This window comes from Lepidochelys kempii, chromosome 18 (assembly GCF_965140285.1).
Source record: "Lepidochelys kempii isolate rLepKem1 chromosome 18, rLepKem1.hap1, whole genome shotgun sequence".
In the NCBI taxonomy this organism is placed as follows: Eukaryota; Metazoa; Chordata; order Testudines; family Cheloniidae; genus Lepidochelys; species Lepidochelys kempii.
Window position 1 is genome coordinate 19,106,269 of NC_136397.1, and position 26,706 is coordinate 19,132,974.

Consider the following 26,706-nt stretch of genomic DNA (forward strand, 5'->3'; position numbering starts at 1 on the left):
ATCTAGTTGTGTCAAATAGTCTTGTTGAATGAAATTCTACAGCCAGCAATACCAGGGTAAATCTGAGATACGAAGTTTGCCTAGATTAATGTAAGTGTAACTGAGCCTAGAATTTAGTCTTAAACTGCAGTTCTGCTCTGAAAAATTACTTCTGAAAAATGGCACCACCTTGCTCAACAAATCTATTTCTTGGGTGTATTCCAAGTCATACTGGTGAATTTGTGGACAAAAATAAAGTTCTTACTATGTTTGTGCTGTTAGACCTGCAGATTCAATACAGCTGTGAATGCTGAATTCTGTTCCTTCACATTTGTTACCAACAGAACTGTTAACTAAATTCAATCCGAGGACCAGATATGGCCAAACTGCTTTTACACCCACATAATTTCATTGAAGAAAATGAATTGTAATTTGCCTTTATTTTAGAATAATCAATTCTAATACTTTAGAAGCCAAAGCCACAAGGGGTTCCATAGTTATAGTAATTGATTCTTGACCTTTTGACTAAGATGAAGTGTAGGGACTGGTTAAACCAGCGATGCAACTTTGAGAATGAAACCCTGCCTCACGTCCTGTGCAGCTGTAAACCCCATTCCAGAGCATGGCCACTTCACCACAGCAATGTGCAGAATAGGTTTGTTAAGGCAATTTCAGCATCTGTGAGCTGTTTTCGTTAACTCTTCAATTCTGGACTTCAACTCTCAGCTAAAACTGGATGTTGTGATCACTGATGAGGAACCAGAAGTGAATTATCCCTGTGATGGGTACCCTCCCAGGATGCCACTTGGAACTGGGGTACCAGTGAGCCCACCAGCCTGGGCTCCCTTTCACACTGTGCTGCTGCGATAAGTTGCCAAGCTCTCCACACTTGCTCCTTCACCAGCGTACACACAGATAAGGACACACCCAGCTGCAGCTTCACACACACATGCTGAGATCAGCTCTGCATGGGAAGGCTCAGCTAAGGCACCTCCCAGTTGCTAAGACACGCAATCCCCTCTGGAGCATAAACCCAAAATTATACTGTCTTGCGCTGCGCAGGGAACTGTACAGCATAAACGCATAAAATTCATCCCCTCCCTCAGTGTGGAGAGATGGATGTGACAGCTTTCTGCCCCAAGTTATAATTTCCACAAACACTGCTTTTAGACAAAACAAAACAAGTTTATTAATCTCAAAAGATAGATTTTAAGTGATAGCAAACAGATGAAAACAGATTACCTTAGTAAATAAACAAAACCACAAACTGAGTTTAAGCAAAAAGAAAAGGAGTACTTGTGGCACCTTAGAGACTAACAAATTTATTTGAGCATAAGCTTTCGTACAGCTCACGAAAGCTTATGCTCAAATAAATTTGTTAGCCCTAAGGTGCCACAAGTACTCCTTTTCTTTTTGCGAATACAGACTAACACGGCTGCTACTCTGAAACCTGAGTTTAAGTAGATAGGTAGGGTATGAATTAGCAAATTCTAAGCCTGAGTGAAAACAGGCTGGCAGATTCTTAACGCACAAGTTGCCTTGGCTTTCTCACGTTTTCACACACAGGCTAAAAATTCCTCTAGCCTGAGACCATCACTTCCCACAGTTCAGTCCTTGCCCCTCAAGTGTTTCCAGGTGTATTGTTGTAGGGAGAGTGAGGTATCATCATGATGTCATTGTCCCCCTTTTATATATTCTTCCCACTTGCTGGAAAGCTCTTTTGCTGTGACCTGGGTCAAACAGTTCCCATTGTGTAGTGCTATCTGAGAGGTTTCTAGTGTACACATTTTCTGGGTAATCCTTGTGCTTGTGTGCATTTCCTCCATAAGCCATTCAAATGCCTTTTTACTGTTGTACCTGAAAGGCTGCTTGTGGGTGATTTCAACCTTACGACATGTTTCAGTAACATATACCCAGTCAAACTTCATAACTTCACATATGATAGCACATACCATTCAATGAGATATTAATGTCTAGCAGATCAAGATTTTTAGAATATCACACAAGGCATACTTTGTACAAAACATATCCTAATTACATGACAGTGGTGAATATTGGGGTGCCAGGGTGTCACAATCCCCTTCAAGAATCAGGTCGCTGCCTTCATTGAGACACAGGAATGGAAAATGGAGAAATACACACACATCCTGGCTGGTACCTTGAAAGAATGGGGATACTCCACTGCCGTTCACACACTGATCATCAGAGCATTGGGTGCCTGGGACTGCAAGAATGAGACTGTTTCAGGACTGTGAGGTGCCCAGACACTACTCCAGGCTGATGGAGTAGTTGATAGTTTCAGATACCGCTATATTGAACACATTACTGGACACTGCCAATCTGAGGATAAGATTCAGACCACTAACTGAGAAGCGACAAGACTGAACGATTCTTTGAACTGATTTAACTAACTAGTGTACTTTCTTTTTCTATGTTCTATGCTTAACCACTAATCCTCATCTGTCTTTTCTGCTACAGGCAATTGTCAGCTCATATCACTTTTCTCTCTCTTCATTTGCAATCCATGGTTATAATGTTTTTGACAAGCATGAACTGATATGGCATGGGTACTTATAATGTGTATTCAACAATTTGTGTTCTGTAACTTTAAATATTCTCTAATAAAAGTTTTAATTTGTTTCATATCTGATATGACCTCTATTAGGAGACTAACCCTGCACTTCTAGGGGGATGGCCTTGATGAATTAATACAATAGGTCTTTTCCATCTCTAATTTTTATGATTCTGTATATTTGAATTGTGTTAGCCCTTTTCAATGACTGCCAATCCTCCAAGAGAGACCATCTCTAATAAATTACTGTTGACACTGGAACTTTTTAGCACTGAATAGCACTTCATAAATTTTGATCAAATGCAACCTGTACCTAAAGAGAGACTGAGGCAGGCAAATACAGCCCTACAGAAGGTTATTTGTAGCCTTATTTAAATGAACTGGTATTTGAAATAAAAGTCAAAGCAGATATTAAGAAGCTCAAGTAAATTAATGAACTATGAGGTCAGACTGCTCAGGGGGCTTGTAATGGGATATTACCTCTTTGGGTTGCTGCTTTGACACGCACAAATACTTGCTGGCAGTTGTTGTCTCCAAGTTATTTGTTGGCCCATGTGAAATGAGATGAGGGGTCTCAGTCTAGTTTGTGATGGACCGCCACGTCCCCAAAACCAGCACCACAAGTAGCACCCTTTTTGTCAATTTCAGAGGGTCCAGGGATTGAACGGACCAAGTTAACTGAGCTACCTTCTCCGTCTTATTAGGGGTTCTTCACAGTTCATTATGCACATTAGCAGTGGGGCACTGTGGGGGAGCTTGCATTGTCACTGCTTGTGATATACCTCTTCAAGGAATAAATAGGACTCCAGTTTTCAAGGACTCTTATCTGACGTGTTGCATCAGCACTAATATTCATAACCTGGAGTTAAACGGCAGCAATTGCAAAAAATGATGAATTGGTTTCATCTTTAAAAATAACAAATAAACAATTCCCCAGAAATGAGAGACTTTTTTCTTTGTCTAAACTAAACAAATTAAACGTTATAAATGTCAAGATTAGTAACATCCAGGGTGGATAAAAATCAATTATTTTTCTTTTAATCAAAAAAATCTGAGATTTTTTATATTTAAATCAGATTTTTTTATTTAAAAAGGTTTTTTCCTCAAAATGCAATCTAAAGATAGTTTTAATTAAGTTACATTATAGCTCAAAGAGAGCTCATCATGGAATAGGGATTATAAATTCTAATTCCACAGTATGAGACAATATATTCATGTAACGTTTAAGAAAAGTTTTGTAAATGATTTCCAATAGTTCATGGATTAGGGACCCAATCTTACGGGGTTCCGGGGGCTTCTGTATAGATTATTTAGGTTAATCTTTCTATCTACCCAGTGGGACTCAGTGCTCAGTCTAGAAGATACCATCAGAGATGCTTAATTTTGCAGTTCTCAAACGGTGGATTTGTCTGTGGAGATAACATGCTTGTTAACAGCAAAAATGTTTTAAATAAATAAATTTAATGTATAGAGGTGAGAAATAACAGACCTCAACCCTATTGTCCCCTGTAAATTTGTGTACACAGAGTCAAACCCTTACATCTCTCTAAAAGTGCAAAATTTCAAAAAGTTCAATAAATAGAAGATTGCTGAGGGCGGAATAGATCTGGACAAGGAGAAGAAGTCTGGAGATAAATGTGAAAAGGGAGGGACAGGCAGTAGAAAGAAACAAAAGTGAAACGGAGCATCATATTCCAGAAATCTTGAGGTCTTTCTGAGTGTAGCCTTCATTGATTTCAGATCTACCATACCATTCTCTCACTAGAAGGGAAAACCTATAATGGCAGCAGGCTGTAAAAGAGACCCAGTTTGGGAATAAGAACCATTCAGGAAATATGTTTGCTGCTGATACTTTAAAGAAAGTCACACCAGTGAACTGGTGGAAGTCACTTAAGCACTTGGATTCAGCGACTGTTGAAGTAATGATCTCACTTTTAACAGCAGTAGCTTCTTCTGCCGGGGTAGAAAGAATATTTTCTTCCTTTGGACTAATTCATTCCAAATTGAGAAATCGTTTAGGACCTGAAAAAGCAGGAAAGCTTGTTTTTCTTTTCCAGATTATGAACAAACGGGAAAATGAAGGTGAAGACGACTGAGTTAGCTGCAGAAGCCAATATTTTAAGTTTCTCTTATTGACCTGGCTGACAGTCTATTTAATATTTTGGGTTTTTTTATATTTCATTTAATTATTTTAGTTAAAAACAATTTTAACAAAAACAAACCTGGTTTTAAAAAACTTGAATGTTTAACTAAATTCAAAAATTCATATGCTTGTTTTGTTAAAATATTATGCATCTGCTACTGAAGAAAAAAAATCCAGAATACATAATGTTGTTGTTTCAGTTAAATAAAACAATTTAAATGTCTGTCTGGTGGTGGTCTCCTCCTAATACAGCAAGGCAAGAAAATCCTCCAAATATTAATGATTAACCTGTTGAATTGGTGATAGTTCACCTCCCAGTGACTTCATAAATATCTGCTTCAGTTACCTTTTGTAAATGAAATAACCAAACAATCATTAATTTTCTGATATAGCTGTAAAATTAATCTGAAAAGTTTTCAAAATAAATCACTTAAATGTATTGTGTGTACCTTCTAAAAATGAAACCTACATCTGTCTCTGAGTTGTAAAGACTATGTATTAAGGTTTATAATAACCAACAAGAATGCACTTTTATGTAGAAGTCCATGATTAAATAATCTTCCTGACCAGTGATTTAAATCAATTTGATTTAAATCAATTTTATTTAAATCAGTTCCACCCTGGTAATGTCACACACACTTACCATGATGAAGGGCTGTAAAAAAAATTTAAAAGTTTGTTTTGACTGGTAGGAGTTTTTGGGAGGAGTCTTATCACTACCTTGACCCCTGGAATCTCGTTGGTGAATGGAGGCATCTTAGACTCCTGGTTTTAAATACTTATAAAAGCGTGGTTGAAGGTAAATTGCTGCAGGTAGAATTTAACTTTCAAAAGATGAATTGGTCTATTCCAATAGGAAGGATTGGGTCCTGGTGACACGACAAGCACTTTCTGTGGAACGCCAAATTACATTGCACCAGAGATCCTAAGAGGGGAAGAATATGGTGAGTTGGTGCATAAACTTGTAAGTTTAATTACAGTGAATCACTAATTTAAGTTCCAATTTGCAGGACACTAAGAGTACAGTTTTAATTAAGCTTACATGTTTTTACTCTGTTTTCTGAATTTTTAGTTTAATTTTCTCAGATGTACTTCAGACAGTTTGTGTTTTTTGACCCTCATAGTCATGGATGTACAGCTTCTATTAAAAGATATTTCTAGAAAGGGTGAGCTTTTTCCTGAAAGAGAACTCCTGCTTTGTGCTACAGAGCAGATACCACAACCCAATCCTTTTATGCTGGTTTGAGCTTTCAGCTGTTTGGATCAGGGTGTCGGACAACAGAAAACATAGAATTCGAAACAGTAGTAGTTTATAGGAGCACACTAACTACTGTTGTGAATTTAAAAAGTGGCCTATCTAGTTGGTAAAATACCTGAGTACTGTCATTTTCCTATATGGTAACATAGCATTCACAACTTTCAAAAATCCTCCAGTATCTTCCAGCTTTAAGAAGTATATTGACCTTTATCTTGGCACTGTTAATTGAAGTCTCACTCTCTTGTGGACTGTTATGGCCCAGCTACAAGTTCCTGAACAAATTACCGTTACTAATTTTTCTCCAAAGTGCTCTATTAAAGGCTATTCCTGTGAGGCACTGAGCCCTGCTGCTAGCAGTTTCAGTGGGAGTTGAGGATTCTCAGCTCTCTGCAGAATCAGGTCCTTAATCTCCATCGGTGATGCAATAAATGTCATTGTACCATTATCCTAGAACCAGGAATTATTACCTGAAAATGTGTTCTTTAATGCTTATAGGGTTCAGTGTGGACTGGTGGGCTCTTGGTGTCCTGATGTTTGAAATGATGGCAGGAAGATCTCCATTTGATATAATAACTGACAATCCAGACATGAACACTGAAGATTACCTCTTCCAAGGTATATTTAAGATTTGTTGTTTTGTTTTTGTTTTGAGTTTCAGTGTTTTTTTTTTCTTGAATCCCTTTGAAGGAAGAACAAAACACTAAATAATGAAAATTAGCAACCACCTTTTACATACTGTGGGTGCCTTCTCTCTTCCTTTTAATTTCCTACACAGCAAAGATGTAAGAGAGGTCTCAGTAGTTCCCATCATCTCATGACTACCAGTGATACTAGCATAGGTAAACAGGGCTGTGGTATTTCAGCTGGCCGCATGCTTCAAGCCTGGGAAGACACACAGGCTCGCTCTGCTAAAAATAGCAGTGTGCATGTTGCGGCATGGGCGGCAGCTCAGATGAGCCACCTGAGCTCAGACCCAGGTAGGCAGGTGAGTCCAGGTTCAGGTGCCTAGCCTGCGGCATCACCCCTGCCACAGCATCCACACCGCTATTATTAGCAGGCTAATTTGAGAGGAGCTGCTTACTATGTGTTGGTCTTCCTGGGCTGGGAGACATGCTTCCAGCTACCGTGTAGACTTACCCAGTGAGTTCAGAAGTAGCCATTGAAAACAAGGTTCAGAAATCTTGGGTTGAATCTGTGTGTGCCCTCTTTGAATTGCAGTTCAAGACCATAAATCCATTGTTATGTTCAACAAAGACATTATCATTCATATTACTCTTATACTCTGGTATATTTTTCTCTTTCACCCTAGTTCTTTGGTACATATGTTTATATTCCTTGTATGTCTTATATTTTATAACTTACTTTGAATGTAACAAAATGAATTGAGCACAATGGCAGATGATGTGCTTCTAGAACTTGCTAGTTGCTTCCCACAACGTGTTACACCCCGAGAATACTGACCTATACATTTATCCCCAACTTAAAACAGTTAATCTGATAAATACAATGTAAGCGTTGTTAATAGTATTAGACTTGATGGTGGTCTCCAGACACCTGACTGGTCACATGCAGCTGGCTTGCCTTGATGCCAGTCAAGAGAAACAGAACAGGTGGGAGGGAGAGATGAAATGAAATGAAGACACAGTAGACCGCCTGACTGACTTTCTTCAGAAAGGGCAAAACACTCATTGAACCAAAGGCTATTAATACTTCAGTGATATTTCTTTTCCATTAAACCAACTGCTGTAATTGCCACAAGGATGTTAAGTTATCATCAGTAGGGACAGAACGTGCCAATGAAAGGAATGGGAGACCATGCATTAGACAGTGTGTCTGCTAGGTTGTGTCCAGAGTATGGAAAGGTTCTTGAAAACTGTATTATAAGAAGGCATTGAGGGAACTTTCTGGGCACCAACCATATCTACCTGTAGTTTTGCTCCAGCTAACTTTTTCTGTTTCTCTATGGTGATTTCTTGGTAGCAGTGTCATAAGTTACTTTAATAGCAACTGGTTTGCATGGGTAGCAGTGTGCCCATTATTCTAATCAAAGGTGGTAGCATGCACAACCATGTCAAGTACAGGAGCAATGCTGAAAGTGCTTGATTGGTAAAGAGTGAATTGCAAAGGTGTATGTGCATAGTCTCAGAGAAGGAAGAGAGGATTGGAAGGAATTTTTCCCCAGGTCAGACTGGTGGTGACCTTAGGGTTTTTGTATTCCTCTGCAACATGGGGCCTGGGTCACTCTCCAGAATTCTATGGGTATATCTCACTTAATAAAATTCCCTGCCATTGCAGAGACCTCAGGCATTGGTGCACCAAGATCCCTCCCATTCTATGCCTGAGGCATATAATAGTTTAGTCTCCTGTGGGCTGTAATACTTTGGGTGTTGGATTTAGTGTGCAGATGCTAGTTAGTGCTTGTGGCCTTAAACTCTGACTCATTCTGAAATACTTCCTAGTGACCAATCTGACTGCCGGTGTGAGCAGTCTCAAGCACCACTGTGTACTCTTTTTAAAGTGCATAACTAGTCTCCAAAATACTCCTTGAGTGGGAATACTGTATAATGAAGGAAGAAAGTTGCTTGTAATGACACAATGGGGAATCCCCACAACCTCTGGTCCAGTGTAATATTTCCTCAATTGTTAAAAAATGTGAGATCACATTTATATAACCCCTTGATCAGGACTTTAAGGAGATGAAAAGCCTTTATACAATGTGTTTATCAGTATGACAGGATGAAAGAAATGATGCATGAGATTAAGAATTTTCAGAAAGTCTTTAAATGTCACTGCTACCATAGCACTTTTCATGTGAAGATCCCAAGATACAAACATTAACTGGGTAAGCCTTGCAAAGTTAGAGAAAAGTAAATGCTCATTTGATGGTTGTGGAAGCAGGAACTAAATGTTGAAGTGACTTGCCCCCATAGTCGTTAATGTGTCAGTCACACAAAAAAAGGAATTGCACTCAGGAGCCTTGACTCCTAATCCCCTGCTCTAACCACTGGATTCATTGCCCCCAGCTTTTTGAAAACAAAAATGAGTATGCTGGCTTTCTCTTCTGAGTTATGTCCTTAAAAGTCCATTTTATAGTACATTTAGAAAAGATATTAACCAGAGAGAGTGTGGAGTGACTTTTTATATTAAGAAAAAATAAAATAAAATTGTATAGCCTGGCAAATTTAGCAGAAATAACTTAAATAGTTGCTATATTAGTACATTGTCCCCGCAGTAATACAAATAAAGTTTTTATTAAAATCATAGTGGATGTCATATAACAGAGTGCAAAACATATTGGGGTTTTGTTTTTTTTTAAACTTGTAACAGTTATCCTTGAAAAGCCAATCCGGATTCCAAGATTTCTCTCTGTCAAGGCCTCTCATGTCTTAAAAGGATTTTTAAACAAGGTAAGTTTTACAACACTGTTGTTTATATAAGTTCAATAGCTCAGAGCTTCATGTTATAAAACATAAATTAATTAAAAACTTAGAGGTGTATCTACTTTCTGTAAAGAAATTTTATAAAATCAGGACATATAGCTTCCAAAAAAGAATCTTTTAAATTGCTGATTTTTCATGTGAAAATTTTATAGCATGGAACTTCATTTGAAAATGTACTAGCAAGTTGGCAAGTTAGTAAAATGGTCTTTTATAATGAAACTGAGTACAAAACCTAAGATAATTATTGGTCTGTGTTTGCAAACAATTATTAAATGAGTAGTCCTTACTAATACAAGCAGACCAAGTGAAATCAGTGGAACTATTATCTGCATCAATAGGGAAAACAGCACATTTATTAAGTAAATTCAGAGTGTTGATATCACGAGAAATGCTGTAAAATAAAAAGTCTAAAATGAATTTTCAAACCCATGAAGTTTTGAAAACTAGATTGCCTTGATTTATTTTACCAACAGTGTATGTACTACTGCCTGTCCCTGTATGATCTACCTGCGCCAGTGAAAAACTGGAGACTCTGTCATGATAGAACAAAGAAAAAGAAGTGTAAAGACAAACACGATATTGATTGTGTTTTCTCTTGTCTTCCACAGGATCCCAAAGAAAGGCTTGGCTGCCAGCCACAGACAGGGTTTTCTGATATCAAGTCTCACACATTTTTCCGCAGCATAGACTGGGATCTGGTAAAAATTTATTCTACTTAAGTATGTTAAATAGAGACATGTTCCTTCAATGTTTTAATTACTGTGTGCATGAACCTATCATGGTAAACACTCTGTTAATGAATACTCTCTTCAAAAATACAGTTGCTCATAACTGAAAGAATACATCAAACCTCAAAGTATTCATATAAAATTAACTTCAGTTTAGGCTTTTCATTAATGTAAAAATGTTGGAAACTAGATTTATTTCATGGTCAAAAATGTGACTTGTTACCAAATATTAAGTGTAGTTTCACTCATGGTCTTTACTTTAAAAATGTGAGGTTAAATTTTTAGTAAAAAGACAATTGTGATATTAGGTAGAAAATAACAAAAACACATTATTTAAACCATAATAAAGTCTTGGGGGCCAATTAATTCCCTGAATTCTATTGGTAGGTGCTGCAGAACTTGTGCTGCAGCCCCTAGCGTTGGTCCTTGTAATGCACCAGGTGGACTTTTCACACCAACCCTCTCTCTCCCAGAAGAGCTGGGGTTAGAATTTGTCTGGGAGAGCCACAAAATGGGTAAGGTATGACAAGATTGAGGGTGGGGGGGAAGGGAGGGCGGGGAAGAAAACATATGCTGATTCAGCAGAGATCTTCCGTTGGTGGAGTTCTTGTGGAGCCCTGCTTTTAATTTAAAGCTGCTGCTACCTGATAGTTTCCAATAGAGGAAGTGGCAACATGTATAGATTGCAACCTATTGTTCTTGATGGTCTGAAGCAAGCCCTCTCTAACATTTGTCTAAATCTTATATTTAATTGTTTTAGGCAGGTCTGATTCCAGGGAGGCAAAATATCCTAAGCAAGTCTTGAGTAGTGGTAAATGTAACGGGGACTTTGGAAGAAGTAGCAGCCTGGTATTCTGTTCCGGGGGGGGAAAATACTAGAGTGAAGCTGTTATTAGTGTATGCTGTATGTAGAATAAGAATGGCCATACTGGGTCGGACCAAAGGTCCATCTAGCTCAGTATCCTGTCCAACAGTAGCCAATGCCAGGTGTTTTAGAGGGAATGAACAGAACAAGTAATCATCAAGTGATCCATTTATATGCATCATTTATATACATGGCATCAGACAGACACATAAGAAGGCAGTTTCCTTACAGTTTACAATATAAGGCCCCAGTCATACAAAACCTTACATATGTGATCCTTCCTTACCTGAATAGTCCCATTGATTTAAATTGGGCTGTTAATATTTGTAGAATCGGGCCCTTAAAAGACAAAATGACCTAAGGAAGAGATGCGACTTGAATGCAGTATGATTGAGTAGTTGTGTTTTGCTTGCTTGCTGGTTACTTTCAAGCTTTACATTTTGTTTTGTTACTCCTTGCTCTTAGGGATGTTTTTGGTCTATAATGTGGGATAAGATGTACTTCTGTTTCAGTGGGATTTGCAAGAAGGTGCATGCAGTTATGATCAGTTTAAGCGTCAGTTGATCTAGAAGAATACCAGTCACTTCTTGATTATGTCCACTGCTATCATCACGAAATCATCATTAAAAACTCTTATCTGCTACACTAACTACTTTATGGCTAAGGTGCCAACTATATCAGGAACATTATTTTAGTTAGCTATGTAAATTTTTAATAGCTAGTTTAATGATGGAGATGCAAGTATGCATTATTATTTTTTGCAGTACTGTGAACTCTATAGGAAATATCGTAGAAACAGGAGGTAATGACTCGAGCATCATGAGAGAAGTTTTCAGAGAAAGGGAGAAAACAGAATGATTAAATTTTTACTTTGAGGCTCGTCGTTCAGACCATCCTTATTGAAGTTCTTCATAGAAGAAGCTTTCTACAGAGGCAGAATGTCTGGCATTTCTATAGCTGTTCATATAACACAGAGGATCTGATTAAGCTATTAATAATTTGTGAAGATATAGGTTTTAAATAGCTCCCTTAATCTGGTGTGTGATGTTGTTGTTTTACGGCATGCACCTTCAGGCACTATGATGCTAATTAATAGGAACATCAACATCAAACTTCACATACTGTAGCTTTATGAGAGAAGATTTTGTTGGATTCATTTTATATTTGTAAAAGAGACTTTTACCCTGCTTCGCTTACTTTATATTTCATGGTGATCACTTGGGAAGACCACCCCAAACTGAAACAGAGTGATTATGTAATCCTGGCTTCTTTTCAACAGAGCTGTGTCATGTAAATTACTATCTTGAGATGTAAATTATGCATCGTTTAACATTTTGATACGATTACAGGAAAATCATGTTTACTTTGGGTCCCTGTCGTATTCTGTGTTCTATTTAGAAGATGATGCTGCGTGTAGTTGTTTTAGGTGTCACTATCCTTTCAGTGTAGGCCAAAATATTTCAGTTTTGTAAAGTGAATAAATAGAAGCCTCATATAAATATTTTTATTACTTTTTAATTTAGTGAATCTTCTTCTGGATTACAAGTGGTGAGGGGGAGATTTTCATTAAACATTTCTCAGTATCATTTACCTTGAAATACAGTGCCTTACACAACAAAACCAGAGGGTAAAATTGACAAGAAACTATTGCCAGGGTCCAGCCTGAGTGAAGTGCAAAAAATAAACAAAATGTATAGATAGTGAAAGGAGACAGATTCTAAATATCTTTTCAGTGTTAGCAATCTAAGGTGTAAGTAGTAAAGGTAAAGACATTTTTCAGTGAATTTTAAACTTAATGGCCTGATTTTGAAAGGTACTGAGATTCCTCCAACCACGTAATTGGAAGCAAGGTGCTCAGTACCTCTTAATTTTGATGATTTTTTGCATGAGGGATATGTTATACAATAGGGGTCTATTATAACTTGAGTATTGGGACATTGCTCTGCATGAAATGAGGCAGTAACATTCTGGAACCTAGTAAGACAGCTTTCCTAATTCTTTTAGAACACTTACCAAATGTTTTCTACTATATAAGACAAAATCCATTTATATTCCAAATCTCTGTGTTTCTTGACTATGCCTTACATAATAAAAGCAATACTACAAAATTGTGGTTGATGTCACTGCTTAGGTGTGCAGAGATACAATGGAGGTGGACCTAGAATAAAGATGCAGATAAAGAGTGATATGTCTGACAAAATTAATTGCCTACAAAATGCATTTTGGGGGGAATTGTAATGGAGACCTGTATAAGAATATTTTATTAATACACTCGGTGGAGTTTTGTCCATTCACAGCTAGATCTGAACTTGGCCCATTTATGGTTGTGATGACTTCCAGATGATCAGACCAAGTTGGCTGATAGTTTGATACGTGGTTTGAGAAGTAAACATACTAACCCTACATAATCAAAGATACGGAGACTGTCAATAAGTTCAACCTAAACAATGATCAGTGATTCAGTGAGAAGCAAAGTTATTGTGGGAATGAAACTGGAAGGAAGCGAAAAATATAGTCTTGGAAAATAGAGTACATCAAGAGCAGTTCCAGGTAACGTGGAAAGATTGCTTCCAGACAGGTTAAGAATTCTTAGGAATGTCCACCTCAAAGGAAAAGAGCACTTGCATTTTGAACAAAAGGCCACTGATTTCAATAGGAGTTAGGCCCTTAACCTGCTTAAGTGCCTTTTAGCATCCCACTCACCAGGCACCTGTCTGAAACTAAATACCTTTGAAAATCTGGCCCAAAGTAAACAATGTAATTGGATAAGAAGGAGAAAAAAATTACAGAAAGATCTTTGGTAGTAAGGTGAAAATGACACTGATAAGCAGTGAGAAGAAACCTCATATTTATGTGTGAAGTACATACAAAGGTGGTTAAACATTTTTAAATAGAGCAGTTTGAATAGTGTTGAGTGGATGAAGAAGTAACTAACCTTTCACTTAAAAGAATAAGCAAAACCTTTTTGGAAGATGTTGACAAAACAATATATCGAATATTTGTATCTTTAAAAAGAAGACTAAGACAGCAGAGAGGGAGCATAGAGCTGTGATCTGCCTAACACAGAGCATAACTATTTGTGAAAGTCATTGCTGGGAAGATTGTACTTCAAGGCTTTCTCTTGCTATGTGTTATGAGCTTACTTCCCAGAAGTTACAAAGAAATAAAACTAAAAAGAAAAATTACCTTAGCAGTCTGGAGAATACATATATGAAAGCAGGAAGTGCGACAAAGCTGGTTAAGGATGGAGTCAGGAAATACCTAGAGGGATTTCATGGAGGTGTAAAGCAGCAAACCTACAGAAATGTTGTCTTTAATAAATTAAATCTTTGCCTCTGTGGCCGTAAATAGAGAGGCATAAAAAGATAGATCGGAAAAGACACACATGGGACTCAGAATGTCAGAAAAGATTGTAATTTTCAGAAAGCAAGCTGATTTCAGCCTTAAATTAGCTCAGTGAATTAGATATACCCCTCCCTGAGATTCTTAAGGGGGCTGATAAAACTGATTCGAATGCATTTTGTGGCAACTGATTCCTCAGTTCCTCAAATTAAAGGCTGCAACACTGCCACCTACTTGTTAAAATAGACTTTTACTTTCATATTCCAATGGATGTAATATCATCCTAAAGATAGAGTCCAGTTTTTACTCTTTCTACTCTTTGAACACCATCTTATATCCATTCAGAATGCTGCTGCAAAAATTATTTTCCTAGCCCATCACTTTTACCATGTCTCTCCTCTCTTTGCATCCCTCTGCTGTATAAGCCTAAACTAACTGCCCTCACGTTTGTGGCCTGTTGATGCCCATCTCTGTCATCCACATGTTAAATTTCCAAACAAGCATCTTTGTGTTGTCTCCTGGGCCTGCCTCTCACTCTTGGGTGGAGCGCCCCATAAACATCCACAAAACTAACAGGCTTTCCTCCTTCCAAACCCTCCTTAAAACTTTCTTTTTCTGTGATGTCTACAAAAAGCTTAACAGTTAGGCTGCTGGTGTGCTGAGATCACGCCCTATCATACCGACTGATATTGTCTCTGTTTCCTTGCACTCCGTCTGTTGTCTCTTGTTTTATACTTAAATTGTAAACTCTGAGGTAGGGACCATCTTTTTCTTCTCGTTTGTACAGCGCCTAGCACAGCGGTGTCCTGGTCCAAGCCCAGGGCTCTGAGGTTATGGTAATACAAATAATAAATAATCATGCTCAGTGATGATCTGCTTAGCTCTAGCAGTATATTCAATTGTTACTATCAAACCAGTGATGGGCGGATGGACGTGTGCATGCACACACAGAGTATGGGTCCTTCTTTGGTAAATTTAAAAGAAAATAAAAGCTATTTATTTAGAATCTAAAAGTCAGGAACTGGTTTATAACTGTTTTAAATAGGTCAAATTTTGGGCCAAACTGCGTGACAGCAATTCTTTTAAGCTACAGATCGGTGCACCCAAAATCTCAAGTACTGTACAAATGTTGCATTCCAGTTGGCATAATTACAGACTTTCATGTAACGCGTCCCTTACTGCTAAATAATAATACCCTCCCACAATTCCCAAGTATTGTCTTGTGAGCAGTCTTAGTCTGTATATTGATTTCAGAATCATGTCTTTTTATTGCAGGTTTAGTCCTTACTGTAGTAACTGCATCAAGACTTTTGCAGCTCTTTCAAAGGACTACAATATATAGGCAAAGCCCTGAAAAATTTAATTGGGTATGAAAATCGTAGTTATTACTGCAGCAGAGTTTATGGGGTATAATACAATTAAGTACATTGATATGTTAGGATATAGCCTCCTCAAAGAGCAGAGAAGTGCTATTAAAATCAGTAAGAGAAGAAAGGATTCCCCATTAACTTTTTGGAGGGTGAAGGGGGGAGCATTCAAGTGCTGTGAGAGAATCTGTCAGCCTTGAAAGAACACTGAACTAAATTAGGAAAAATACAACATAAAATGTGTGTATTCCTTGTTGATCTCTATCGTTAAATGCTGCATATTCATTGTAATGGTTTCCATTGCCTGGCTAAACAAGATGTTTTATCTGGGTATTTTGACATTAATCTCAAAAGAATGTTTTCAACTTGAATTTATAGAGTTATTTTACACTGTCCATTACAAGTCAGTAGCTGACTTTTGTTTTATAACAGAAGTAAATTTAGCTGTGAAAGGTTAGAAAACTGAATTGCTCTATTTTTCATCATAAAATAAACACACACAAATCCCCACAATTGTTGTCCTAAAAGTGATTTTAAAAGAATCTTAAAATGAAGTCTTGAGCCTTTCAGTTTGAACAAAATTCTGATTTAAGTAGTTCAACCAACATTTTATTTGTTGTGCATATATAACAGGTGTCTTGGGGGATGGAAGATTGGTGGAGAATGGTTTGACTAGGGTCTTTTAGCTTAAGACTTCTGTGTCTAGTGTCAGAAACCCGAAGTGGGAGAAAACCCTCTTCTGAGCATTTCAGAACCACAAAAGATGTAGGTTCAGATCAGCTTCTAAAACTGGGTAAAAGTTCAGGGGGATCCTTAGGATGTCTGAGCCAGACTTCTCATCTTAAAATCCTACATCCCATTTTTGAGCACATGTAACCTTGTGTCAGAACATTAAACAAGATTCAGAATCTTTAGATTTAGATGTAACTTTTGAGGGCTAGAATTGTTGCCGTATAATATTGTGTTAGCGAATTGAGTCACACATCAGCTCGTCATCTTACCGACGTTAAGTAACATCCATCATTTTAATCCTCATATGTCTTGGTTTAATAGACAATAAAATGTTAAATTGCAGCAAAGCAGATGGCTAAATTTTAACTAACATCAATCCTTGAAAAAATTTATTGTATAAAAAATTTTGTAATTGCAAGTAGTAGGTGATGTATTGGATCCAGATGTGAACACTGTAAAGAAGGAATTTTACACTAGGTGTGAAGTATAACAGAAAGGTAGGTCCCTAATTGAGGGGGTTTGTCAAAAGGTACTGGAATTATTTTTCATTTAATTATTGTTAAAGGGTATGCAATTCATGTCCTTATTTGTACTATCCGTTTTTACTGAATTTATTTTCTGGTGACTTATAAAACATGGGAGTCAAGTAAACGAGACACCTACAGTAATATTTTTAATTAATGGGCTCTTACATAGGTTCCCAAAGTATTTGGAAAACATGATCTCTCAAGGGGTATAGACACACTCCATCATTTCCTCCCCCACTCCCTTATATCTGCCCCACCTCATTTCATGGTTATCAGTCTTAAACTACTTGTTGACCCAAGGTGCAAAATGCCTTTAGCCACATTGAAGACTGACACCACTGAGAGGAGGCAGGCAGGCTTTTGTGGGCTTGGAGCTGTAGCAAGTGTAACTTGGCTTGGCAGGATTCAATTTCATCAATAACTATCAGTAAATATCAATTTCAGCTGATGGCTGAACTAGATTGGTGTTTTTTCCCCATCACAACAGTGGGCATGCCTGCAGGGATTGCATTTCACTAGTTCTGCAGCCGTGTAGGGAGCCCTCAGGAGCCCTGCTGTCACAGGAGTGAGAGAGCAGGCCCATGATTGTGGTGACACCTGATCCCTGCAGGTCCTAGTGGGGCAGAGCAGAGACCCTTGGCCAGGACTGCAAGGAAGAAGAGGACAGCAGTGCAGGGAGCAGTCTGCAGCCTCACTGTCACAGAACCATTGTCTCTTTCCCCAGCTGGGAGTACTGGTGATCTGTGCTCTGCCTCACCAGAACCACAGCCTTTCCCACCCCTTGCGCATGCAGGGGTTGGATGCCACTGGCCCTACAGCCATGCAGGGAACCCCTGCAAATCCGTTGTGATGGGAGTTCCTGCCCAGGCTGGCTCCCACATTACTGGCTGGGGAGTAAATGGGGCTAGTGACAGCTCTGCAGGCACAAGGTGCTGGGAAGACTGTAGTCCTGGTTCTGGAAAGCAGAGATCCTTGGCCAGGACTGTGAGGAGGGAGTGGTCCCTGCTGCTGAATAGCTCTGTTCCCAAGCAGGAGCCCTTCAGCAGCAGAGTGGCCTCCCCCCCAGCAGGGACTTGTTGTCCTCCTTGCAGCCCTGCCAGGGGGATTCTGCTGTGCCACACCTGTCCCTCAGCCTTCCTTGTGCCTTCAGGGATCAGCTGTCACCAGCCCCATGGCTGTGCAAGGAGTCCTCTGGAGCTCCAGTGTCACAGACCCACTCATGCTACTGATGTGCCAGGAGTGTGAGAGCCGTCCTGAGGCAGAAACTGTTCAGCAGCAGGGTGGCTTCCCCGTCCCCGGGGGCACATCAACCACAGCCTCCTTTGCACCATAGTCCATTGGGCTACTCGGCTGCACCCTGCTCTCAGGTTGCCCTGATCCCAACCCTACTCACCACAGCTGTAAAAATACAAATATTGATAAATGATTAATTAGAAAAAATAAAAATCACATTCTGCCAATCCAAAGTATAACCTTCAAAAACCAATTACACCGAAATTATTTAGCCTTTTTCTGAAGTTTATCCTGCAAACTCTCTACCTTCTCTCTTTGCATGCTAAAAACTGGTTGTATCCATCAAAGATTAGATTATTTTCCTAAGGATATTGAATAATGAAATGCATGCCAAACACGTAAAAGGGGCCAAGACAGATTAATCACTGTATATGGTGCGTTTTTTCTTTTGAGCAGTAATTGTGTGATAATGTAAGTGATAGTAATTACGACAGTGTAGAGGTCAGAGTTAGAAGTACGCCTATGTGTACCTGCCTCTACAGATCTCGGAACCAACCCATTAATATACTACAGGCTATCACATGATAATTAGCTAATTCTGTAGAACTGAGCCATTAATGAACGACAGGCAAATAAACATGCAGGACAGTTGAGCCACAAAAGAAAAGCGGGAAGGCAACAACAAACAGATATACTCTGCAGAAAACTGCAACTCTTCTAGAACTGAACTGAACTGCTTGCAAGTTAATAGAGGTTGCTGGAAGTTTCATATGCCAGGTAAGTGACAAAGGAAGAGAAGGCTTTGCCTTTGTTTAAGCAGACCATTGAAACTACCATTTCTGATCTCAAGCCCCTTTTAGAAACACAGGAATCGTTGTGCTGGATCAGACCAGTGATCCATCCACTCTAGTAGCCTGTATTCAATAGTGCCCAGTTTAGATTAGTGTGAAATGGACTATATGAGAGAGCCTGCTAGTGTCTTCCTAAGTTCAGCAGGTGCTTGCTGACTAATCACCTGAAGCATAGACAGCTATATAACTTATCAGTTTGTATCAAGTGATATGTCATCAGTATAAAAATGCAACTTCTTAGAGAGTTGCTCTGAATCTTCCTTGGAAAACTACAAGTTTAGAAACAATTCTGCCAATCTGTCATTTAATTAATATTATTTATCTCCTCTGTGGATGTTTTTCATGAAAACAAAATGATGTGATTTTCCAGAGTTTTCCAGGTACTGTCATCAGGTCTCTTCCAAAAGGAGTTTTGAGTCTTGATTTTTTGGCTGATATTTCTCTAGAGAAACGGTGACCTCTGGTGGCCAGCCAGGCTACTCCAAAGTGTGTATCCCACATAGGCAATAACAGCACAGAACAATGATCATACCTGGTAGTCTGTTTCCGGCAAAGCCACTTTCAGAAGCTTGAGCCGCTGGTAAAAGTAGTTCCAAATGCTATGCAGTGTTGCTCGTAGGGATAGAGGAATTCCTTCCAGACCCCTGTGGTGATCAGCTTTATGCCCTGAAGCATGAATCTTTTGTAAATTATTATTCTCAAGTGGCTTCTCAAGCATTTTGAATAAAGGAGCTCCTGTTCCCCAAAATGTTTGTAGCTAGGCTTTCTTGTCCACTCAAAGAGTTGATTTTACATTAAAAGAATTGTCACTTTCCGATGGAATTGGCAAAGAATTTCTTATAGGCAATTGATTATAAATTTAATAAATTTATTTTAATTAAAATTTAATTAATTATTATAGTAATCCTAATTTCTCATGGACTATCCAGTGAAGCTGGACTCCTGACACACACAAGGGATCTATTTTGTGAAATGGTAAATGGCTTACATAGAAGTTCTGAACATCAGCAATATTAAGATTGTAAGCTCTTCAAGGCAAGAACACGGCACAGAGTTCAAGGGACAAGTAGGGGGACAATGGTGGCTTTAACCACCTTTGCGCCTTCTCAATTCTTGGCTCCTCCAGGGCTGGAGCAGTCCCTGGCATAAGTTAGGCAACTTTTCCACTGCTGCCAATGGGCCAGCAGTGCTGCCCAGAAACTGCAACTAGACTCTCTCCAACTAACACCCTTCCAGCCCCAGCCCTGCCCCTAGTATGTCCCCTGTACTGAAATTTGCAAGGGAGTTCTTGGAAAACAGACAGCAGCTGTGTTCCTCAGTTAAGAACATAAGAATGGTCATACTGGGTCAGACTAATGGTCCATATAGCCAGTATCCTATCTTCTGACAGAAGCAGGTGCTGGATACGTCAGAGGGAATGAATAGAACAGGGTAGTTATCGAGTGATCCATCCCCTGTTGTCCAGTCCCAGCTCCTGGCAGTCAGAGTATGCATTTGCATCCATGACCATCTTGGCTAATAGCCATTGAGGGACCTAACCTCCATGAGCTTATCTAATTATTTTTTGAATCCAGTTATACTTTTGGCCAAAATCCCTTGGCAATGAGTTCCACAAGTTGACTGTGTGTTGTGTGAAGAAGTACTTCCTTACGTTTGTTTTAAACATGCTGCCTATTTAATTTCATTAGGTGGCCCCTGGTTCATGTGTTATGTTGTGAAGAGGTACAGAAATCTCCACACCATTCTTGATTTTACAGACCTCTGATCTCCCCCTTCAGCCGTCTCTTTTCTAAGCTGAACAGTCCCATTTTTTTTAAAATGGCTCCTCATATGGAAGCTGTTCCATATCCCTAATCATATGTTGCCCCTTTCTGTACCTTTTCCAATTCTAATGTGTCTTGTTTTGAGATTGGGCGACCCAGACCTGCACGCAGTATTGATGGAGCGGGCATACCATAGGGATTCTCCTTAGGCCAGATCCAGGGCTTTGTCTTCCCAACCCCTTGACCCAGCATACAGGCGCTGAGAGAATCTCACCCTCTCTTCCTGTATATCTTTACAGAGCCTGGCACAGTGGGGCTGATCTTGTTTAAGGTGATGGGTGTTACCCTAGTATGTATAAATAAATTTTTTGAATGATATTTTTGTAAATATTCTTATCTCCTCATCATGTTATCTGAGCATCAGAACCCTTGCTTCATCCACCCTCTTTTCTTTTGTGCTTCCAAGAAGAGGGCAGGATTTTAATTGACATGTTAAATAAGGAAAACTTTTTTTTTAAACCTTGGCATGCAAAATACTATGGATTTGTTTTTGAGATGAAAGACCATTTCAAACAAGCATTGAAGCAGAGAGAGCCGCTTCTAAGCAACATGCTGAAAGTAGAGATGCTGACAAAACTGTTACAAACTTTACTGAAAAAAGGATGTTGGGGAGTGTACTGGGGGACCAGTTCCCATAAGTAGAGTTCTCATGTATTTGTGTGTGTTGCCTTACCATATTTCAGTGGCTTTCCTGCCCTTTTCCACAATTGGCCAGGTAATGAATTTGGATGCATGTTTAGACCCCAGTTCTTCTGTTAAGTCTACACAGGCAGAGTCCTGGTAGATCAGTGGAGCTTCATGCGGATGCCAGGGACCACCTGTGCAAACATATTATGGAGGTGAGATGTTAGCTTGTAATTTGTCATAAGTAGAAGAGCACTAAAAACATGCAACCAACACGTCAGATCTGCAGTTTATAATCTGCACAAAAATTGGAAGTCCATGTCTCCCCTGACCCTCAGCAAAGATTGAATAGCAGATGCTGTAATGAGCCTTGGGTTTCTAGGATTTTGTTGCTTTACATAATATACTACAGTAAACTTACTAACATGTTGTAAAGAATTACTTTCTAAAATAAACATCGAGGTACAATTGATAAAATAAATGAAAATACTTCTGGTGAAGCAGTATAGACCAGCATTTCCATTGTGATAGTGCACTTAACTTGCTAATTGAGTCATTTGCAGTGTCTGTGCCCCTACTGTAAATTAGCAAGACCTTTCTGTATATACTACCAACCTTCACAAGGCCTCTAGACTTGTAGACTTTATTTATTATGTCATATAGGCACAAGGGTTCCAGTAGCAAAAACGTATTTGTTATATACCTTTCTAAGATGTTCATTAAGGCTGCTTTACTGTCAACACTGTTTTTGATGAAAAATGCGGTTTTTGACAGTGATTCTTTTTAGTTTTGTTTTGTTTTTGAAAAGTATCTACATTCCACAGAAAATTGTAACTTTTTGTCAAAAATACAACGGCGCAAAACCGGAAAAAATTTTTATTTGAAAAATTTTGATTTAAAGTGTTGCCTCCTTGGGGGTCTGTCTCTCTCTATCATTCTCCTCTCTGGGTTGGGTTTTTCCAGCTGAACTACATCTCCAAAATGGACTCCAGTCAGACTCCTGCATCATGGCAACTCGGCAAGAGGGGAGATCATGGGAATTAGTCTAAGGAGCCCTGCCCGTAGAGTAGAATAGGGGCTTGAGGGACCTGAGCTTACAATTCCCTTGAGGCACCACAACAGGATATCTGAATAGAACAGTGGATCTCAAACTTTTTTTTCTCAGACCACTTGAAAATTGCTGAGGGTCTCGGTGGACCACTTAATGATTTTTCCAAATGTTTGTACTGATAACTAACTATTGTAAAGCGCTCTGGATAAAAGTGATATATAAAAAACCTTGATAACAAAATTTGTTCTACAAATAAAAGGACACAACTCATATTTTAACATCAGTAGTCTTACCTTTCTAATGCGATGGATGTGCCCTCTCTCTTTCCCGCCATGGCAGCTTCCGAGCTGGGGCTGGGAAGGAGGGGAGTCACTCCCTCTCTCCTCCACCACAGAGCTGAGGGCTGTCTCTCCCTGGCAGGCGCAGCCCTGAAGTTGGGGAAAGTCGCCTCTTTCTCTGGATGCCGCTGCCTTGCATGTCCCAAATTCCTCCCCACCCCTTCTTCTTACACCACTGTCCCCTCATACCTATCCCCTGTTCTCCCCAAGGCCACCACCTCACCTTGCATGTAGGTGGCCCTTCATTCTCTTGTGTGCGGCCACCCAGGCGCTGACCTTAGAGGAAACTATCCATGGACCACCTGAATGGAGCTCGGAGGCCACTGGTGGTCTGCGGACCACAGTTTGAAAACCTCTGGAATAGAAAATATTGAAGGCTTGGTAAAATATTTTCAGTTTTCCACCAACAAGCTAAAATTTTCTACAGGAATCCCCCTCCCCCAACAACTGTAATGTGCATCACTGTAGCATTTGAACCCAGTCCTTCAAACCCCATTGCGTAGGGTGCTTGCAATTGGGAGTTAGTCCCACTGATATAAATGGGACTACTCCCAGTAGTTAGTTTGTAGGATTGGGCCTTTTTATAATTCTTTTAACTGAACCATGGACAGTGGGGAAATGTTTGAATTACATTTGTTCATGGTTAGAAAAGACCTGCTATTTAAACTGGGTCAAACCTACTTGGTGTCTTTTACTGTATTGGTTTGTATTTTTCTTGCAAAGCTGTTTCCATTTATCTTTTTTGTGATTCTCTCACTTGTACTGATAGTCCTGTGAACTCTAGAACTATGCTTCAGAAAAAAATGTCAAGGTTATATGAAGGAATGTAACAAGCTGGTATTCTTTTATGGGTTTTAGAAAGCTTATGCTCAAATAAATTGGTTAGTCTCTAAGGTGCCACAAGTACTCCTATTCTTTTATGGTGTCTTGTGATGTATATAATTGAGTTTGCAAGTATGAACAAGTTTGTTACTAGTAAGTCGAATAGTATTTTTCTTGAAAAAAAGTGAGTTAAAATTAATGTAAACTCCTGTATAATTTGAAGCCTTACTAATTTAAAGAGCTGATATCCAGAGCTATTAATTACTAAACTGAACATTGACTCATCGTTCACCCAGGGTGTATTGGGCTTATTTTTCTGAAAAAGCACCTTTATAATAAATATACCTAGTGTTTGGTTTGTGGATATTTGTTTTGGGACTGTGCCTGCCAAGTTGTACTTAAATTAATTTTTGCTGTTGTATTTTCTGAGTTTTGTCTATTGGGATATAAAACAAAGACTTATTTGAAGTTGGGAAGGCAACCAAATAAATTCTTTAATATTGGCTGGAGCTAGTTGTGATTCTGTTGAATCCGGTGAAGACTGCATTTGAAGGCGTGCTTTTATTTTGAATCTTTTATCAGAGCAGCCTACAGATTTTTTTTGTAAAAATCATTTAAAAAATACATCTAGAATTGAAGTCAATAGCACAGGCCTTGTTATTGGAATTCAGAGTTGCTCACATCTTTGAATCCAGCCCCAGTATCAAAATTACCATATTTGGGATCTGTAATAGAATGGGTAGACTCAGACCAATCCCTAATGGACAGGAGTCCAGAGCATCTTTGACACCTGGCAACTTGATTCATAGGCTCTGCAGAGAAGAAACTTAACTCTTCCTTTGCTTTGAATTGTCTCTCCACATTGGGACTGGGGCATATATGGGCAATGTGGTGCGGGAAGAAGATTGTGCTAACGCTTCCTGTGCTGTACTTGTTGAGTGGGGAGAGGACTTTAGTTACCAGCGCTGCAAATCTGACACTTTTCATGAACACTACAAACAAAATTACCATTTCTATGTTACAATCCTTTCCCCCTATGATGATGGATGTATTTCCAGTGGAGTTCATCAAGATGTTTCTCAGCTGATTTATTTACCAGTATGAAAAAGCTATCTTGTGAGTTCAAGACAGAGGGAAAATGATATCCTGGTTTAAATTAGATTTTTGTCTGCTCAGTCCTACTTGTTATCTAATGAATACTAGCTGTAAACATTAGAAAATAACCCACTGGGGAAAAAACAGTACAGAGAAGTCAAATTATCTTTCCTGTTGGGAATTTCACATTAGCCATTTTCTATAGGTATTTTTAAAAATCTTATATTAAGCTAAATGAGAGTTTATGCATTGAGATGGTAGTGTCTGGCACGTCTGTGCTGTTCTTCTAAATCTAAATCTGATCACAATCTAATTCTCAGTAGCTTGCAACTTTTTATCATATCAGTCACATTCTCAAGCTAATTCCTTCTATATTTGAATGTATAGCACTTTCTTGTTATCTTAGTGAGTACAGAGAGATTCAGATACTCCCTATTCAGTGAACCAATAAGATTTCTTGCCTTTAAATATGTTTAAAATGCCTTTTGTTCCCTACGTTGTCTCCCAGCCTGCCCGTAAACACGGTTACTTTTCTAATTTCCTTTGTTGTGGTTATGAGCATACTTCTCATTTGCACCCAGATACTGTAGTCACAAGTCAGACATTGGGAAAAAATGTGCCTTATTGTTAGCTACATCACTTGTCTTAGGCTCCCAATTTACTTCCTATCACATGCAAACCTGTTATCCTTCTGTTTCCGTAGGATACTTACTGTAGCATCAGACTCCTAGCATCATAAATACTATAAAGTCAATTTTATCCACATTCAAGAAAAGGGAGTCTTACATAATTTCATGTCTTCCTTTGCTATTTCATGTTGTGCCTTGATTGTGGGTTTTTATTACACATTAAGACCCATAGCATGTTGAGAACTGTGCTCATTAGTACAAGGTCAAGCATCTTTCTATAGAGCATGAACAAGCGCACAGAAGAGACCTAACAAACAGCATGCTCAGTACTTAAGTGTTATAACCTTGTTGGAAGAAAGTGCTCTGAATTTTTGTACTTTCCTGAAGATGTTTTATACGTTAGCTGTTCCACTTGTTTGTGTTTGGTACAATTCTACTACACACAGAGTTTTTCTGTATTTAAATTCCTGCCTGTGAGATTGATAAGCAATGTTGTTCTCTCCTGCTCATTCTTTCATAATAGTGTTTTCTGGTAGTTTGTGGGAGGAAACAAGGGGTAGAGGAGAGAGATTATGATTCGGTTGTTGCACAATATGATTGGTACAAGAATTAGATTAAATATCCACAGTAAGATAAACAAAGGTTGGAAAGAGGCAGCCAGTGCCGCTTTGCCTCTAGTCTAGTGCATGTAAGCATCCACCAAAATAACATTGCACTCGGGTTTCTTTGTTTGTCTTTTCTCTCATGAAGCAGAGGAAAGCTTTCCTGGTACTGTCAGAACACTTTTTGCATTAGGATGCAATGTGAAATTCCAAGTCATGATCAGGAGAGTTCAGATAAAAAATGTAAGCAGTGTATAATTATCTTGAAAAGCCATGAAAGTCCAAGTCCAATAGAATACTAACCAATCAAATGCTAGTGATTTCTTGTCAGCCCTAACAGAGTTCTGTCACTTTACTATAGCATAATATACTTCATGATCTTGTTAACCATGGAGCTCTGTAACATGGTGGAGGCATAAAGGCAATTACAATAATACTACTTGTGACCAATGTTAAAATGTGACTTAACTGGCAAGAACAGAGCCCAAAATAAGTGGGCATTGGTTGACTAAATATATTACTCCAGCAACCAATGAGTGCTTGGATCAGTTGAATCCTTTCATTAGCTTCCAGAGCTTTGAACTCATCCCTGTGGTTTCCCATTGATTGCTCCCAAACTGAAAATCTGGCCCTGTTATAAATCTTTTTGAACTGTCACCGGTAGGGATTTAAATGGATTGCCTCA

The 26,706-nt window shown here is 38.9% G+C and overlaps 1 protein-coding gene across 11 annotated transcripts in view; it reads left to right on the plus strand.

Moving 5' to 3' along the window:
- The window catches only part of PRKCZ (protein kinase C zeta), a 158,768-nt gene that overhangs the window by 122,127 nt on the left and 9,935 nt on the right, over positions 1–26,706 (plus strand). For 8 of the 11 annotated variants that reach the window (XM_073316898.2, XM_073316902.2, XM_073316905.2 and 5 more), the window contains 4 exons: positions 5,551–5,638; positions 6,448–6,567; positions 9,280–9,359; positions 10,001–10,090. In XM_073316898.2, the coding sequence (XP_073172999.1) occupies positions 5,551–5,638; positions 6,448–6,567; positions 9,280–9,359; positions 10,001–10,090 (378 nt within the window). Of the gene's footprint in view, positions 1–5,550; positions 5,639–6,447; positions 6,568–9,279; positions 9,360–10,000; positions 10,112–26,706 lie in introns of all 11 variants that reach the window. The other 3 variants (XM_073316904.1, XR_012155570.1, XM_073316907.1) reach the window with 3 other exon arrangements.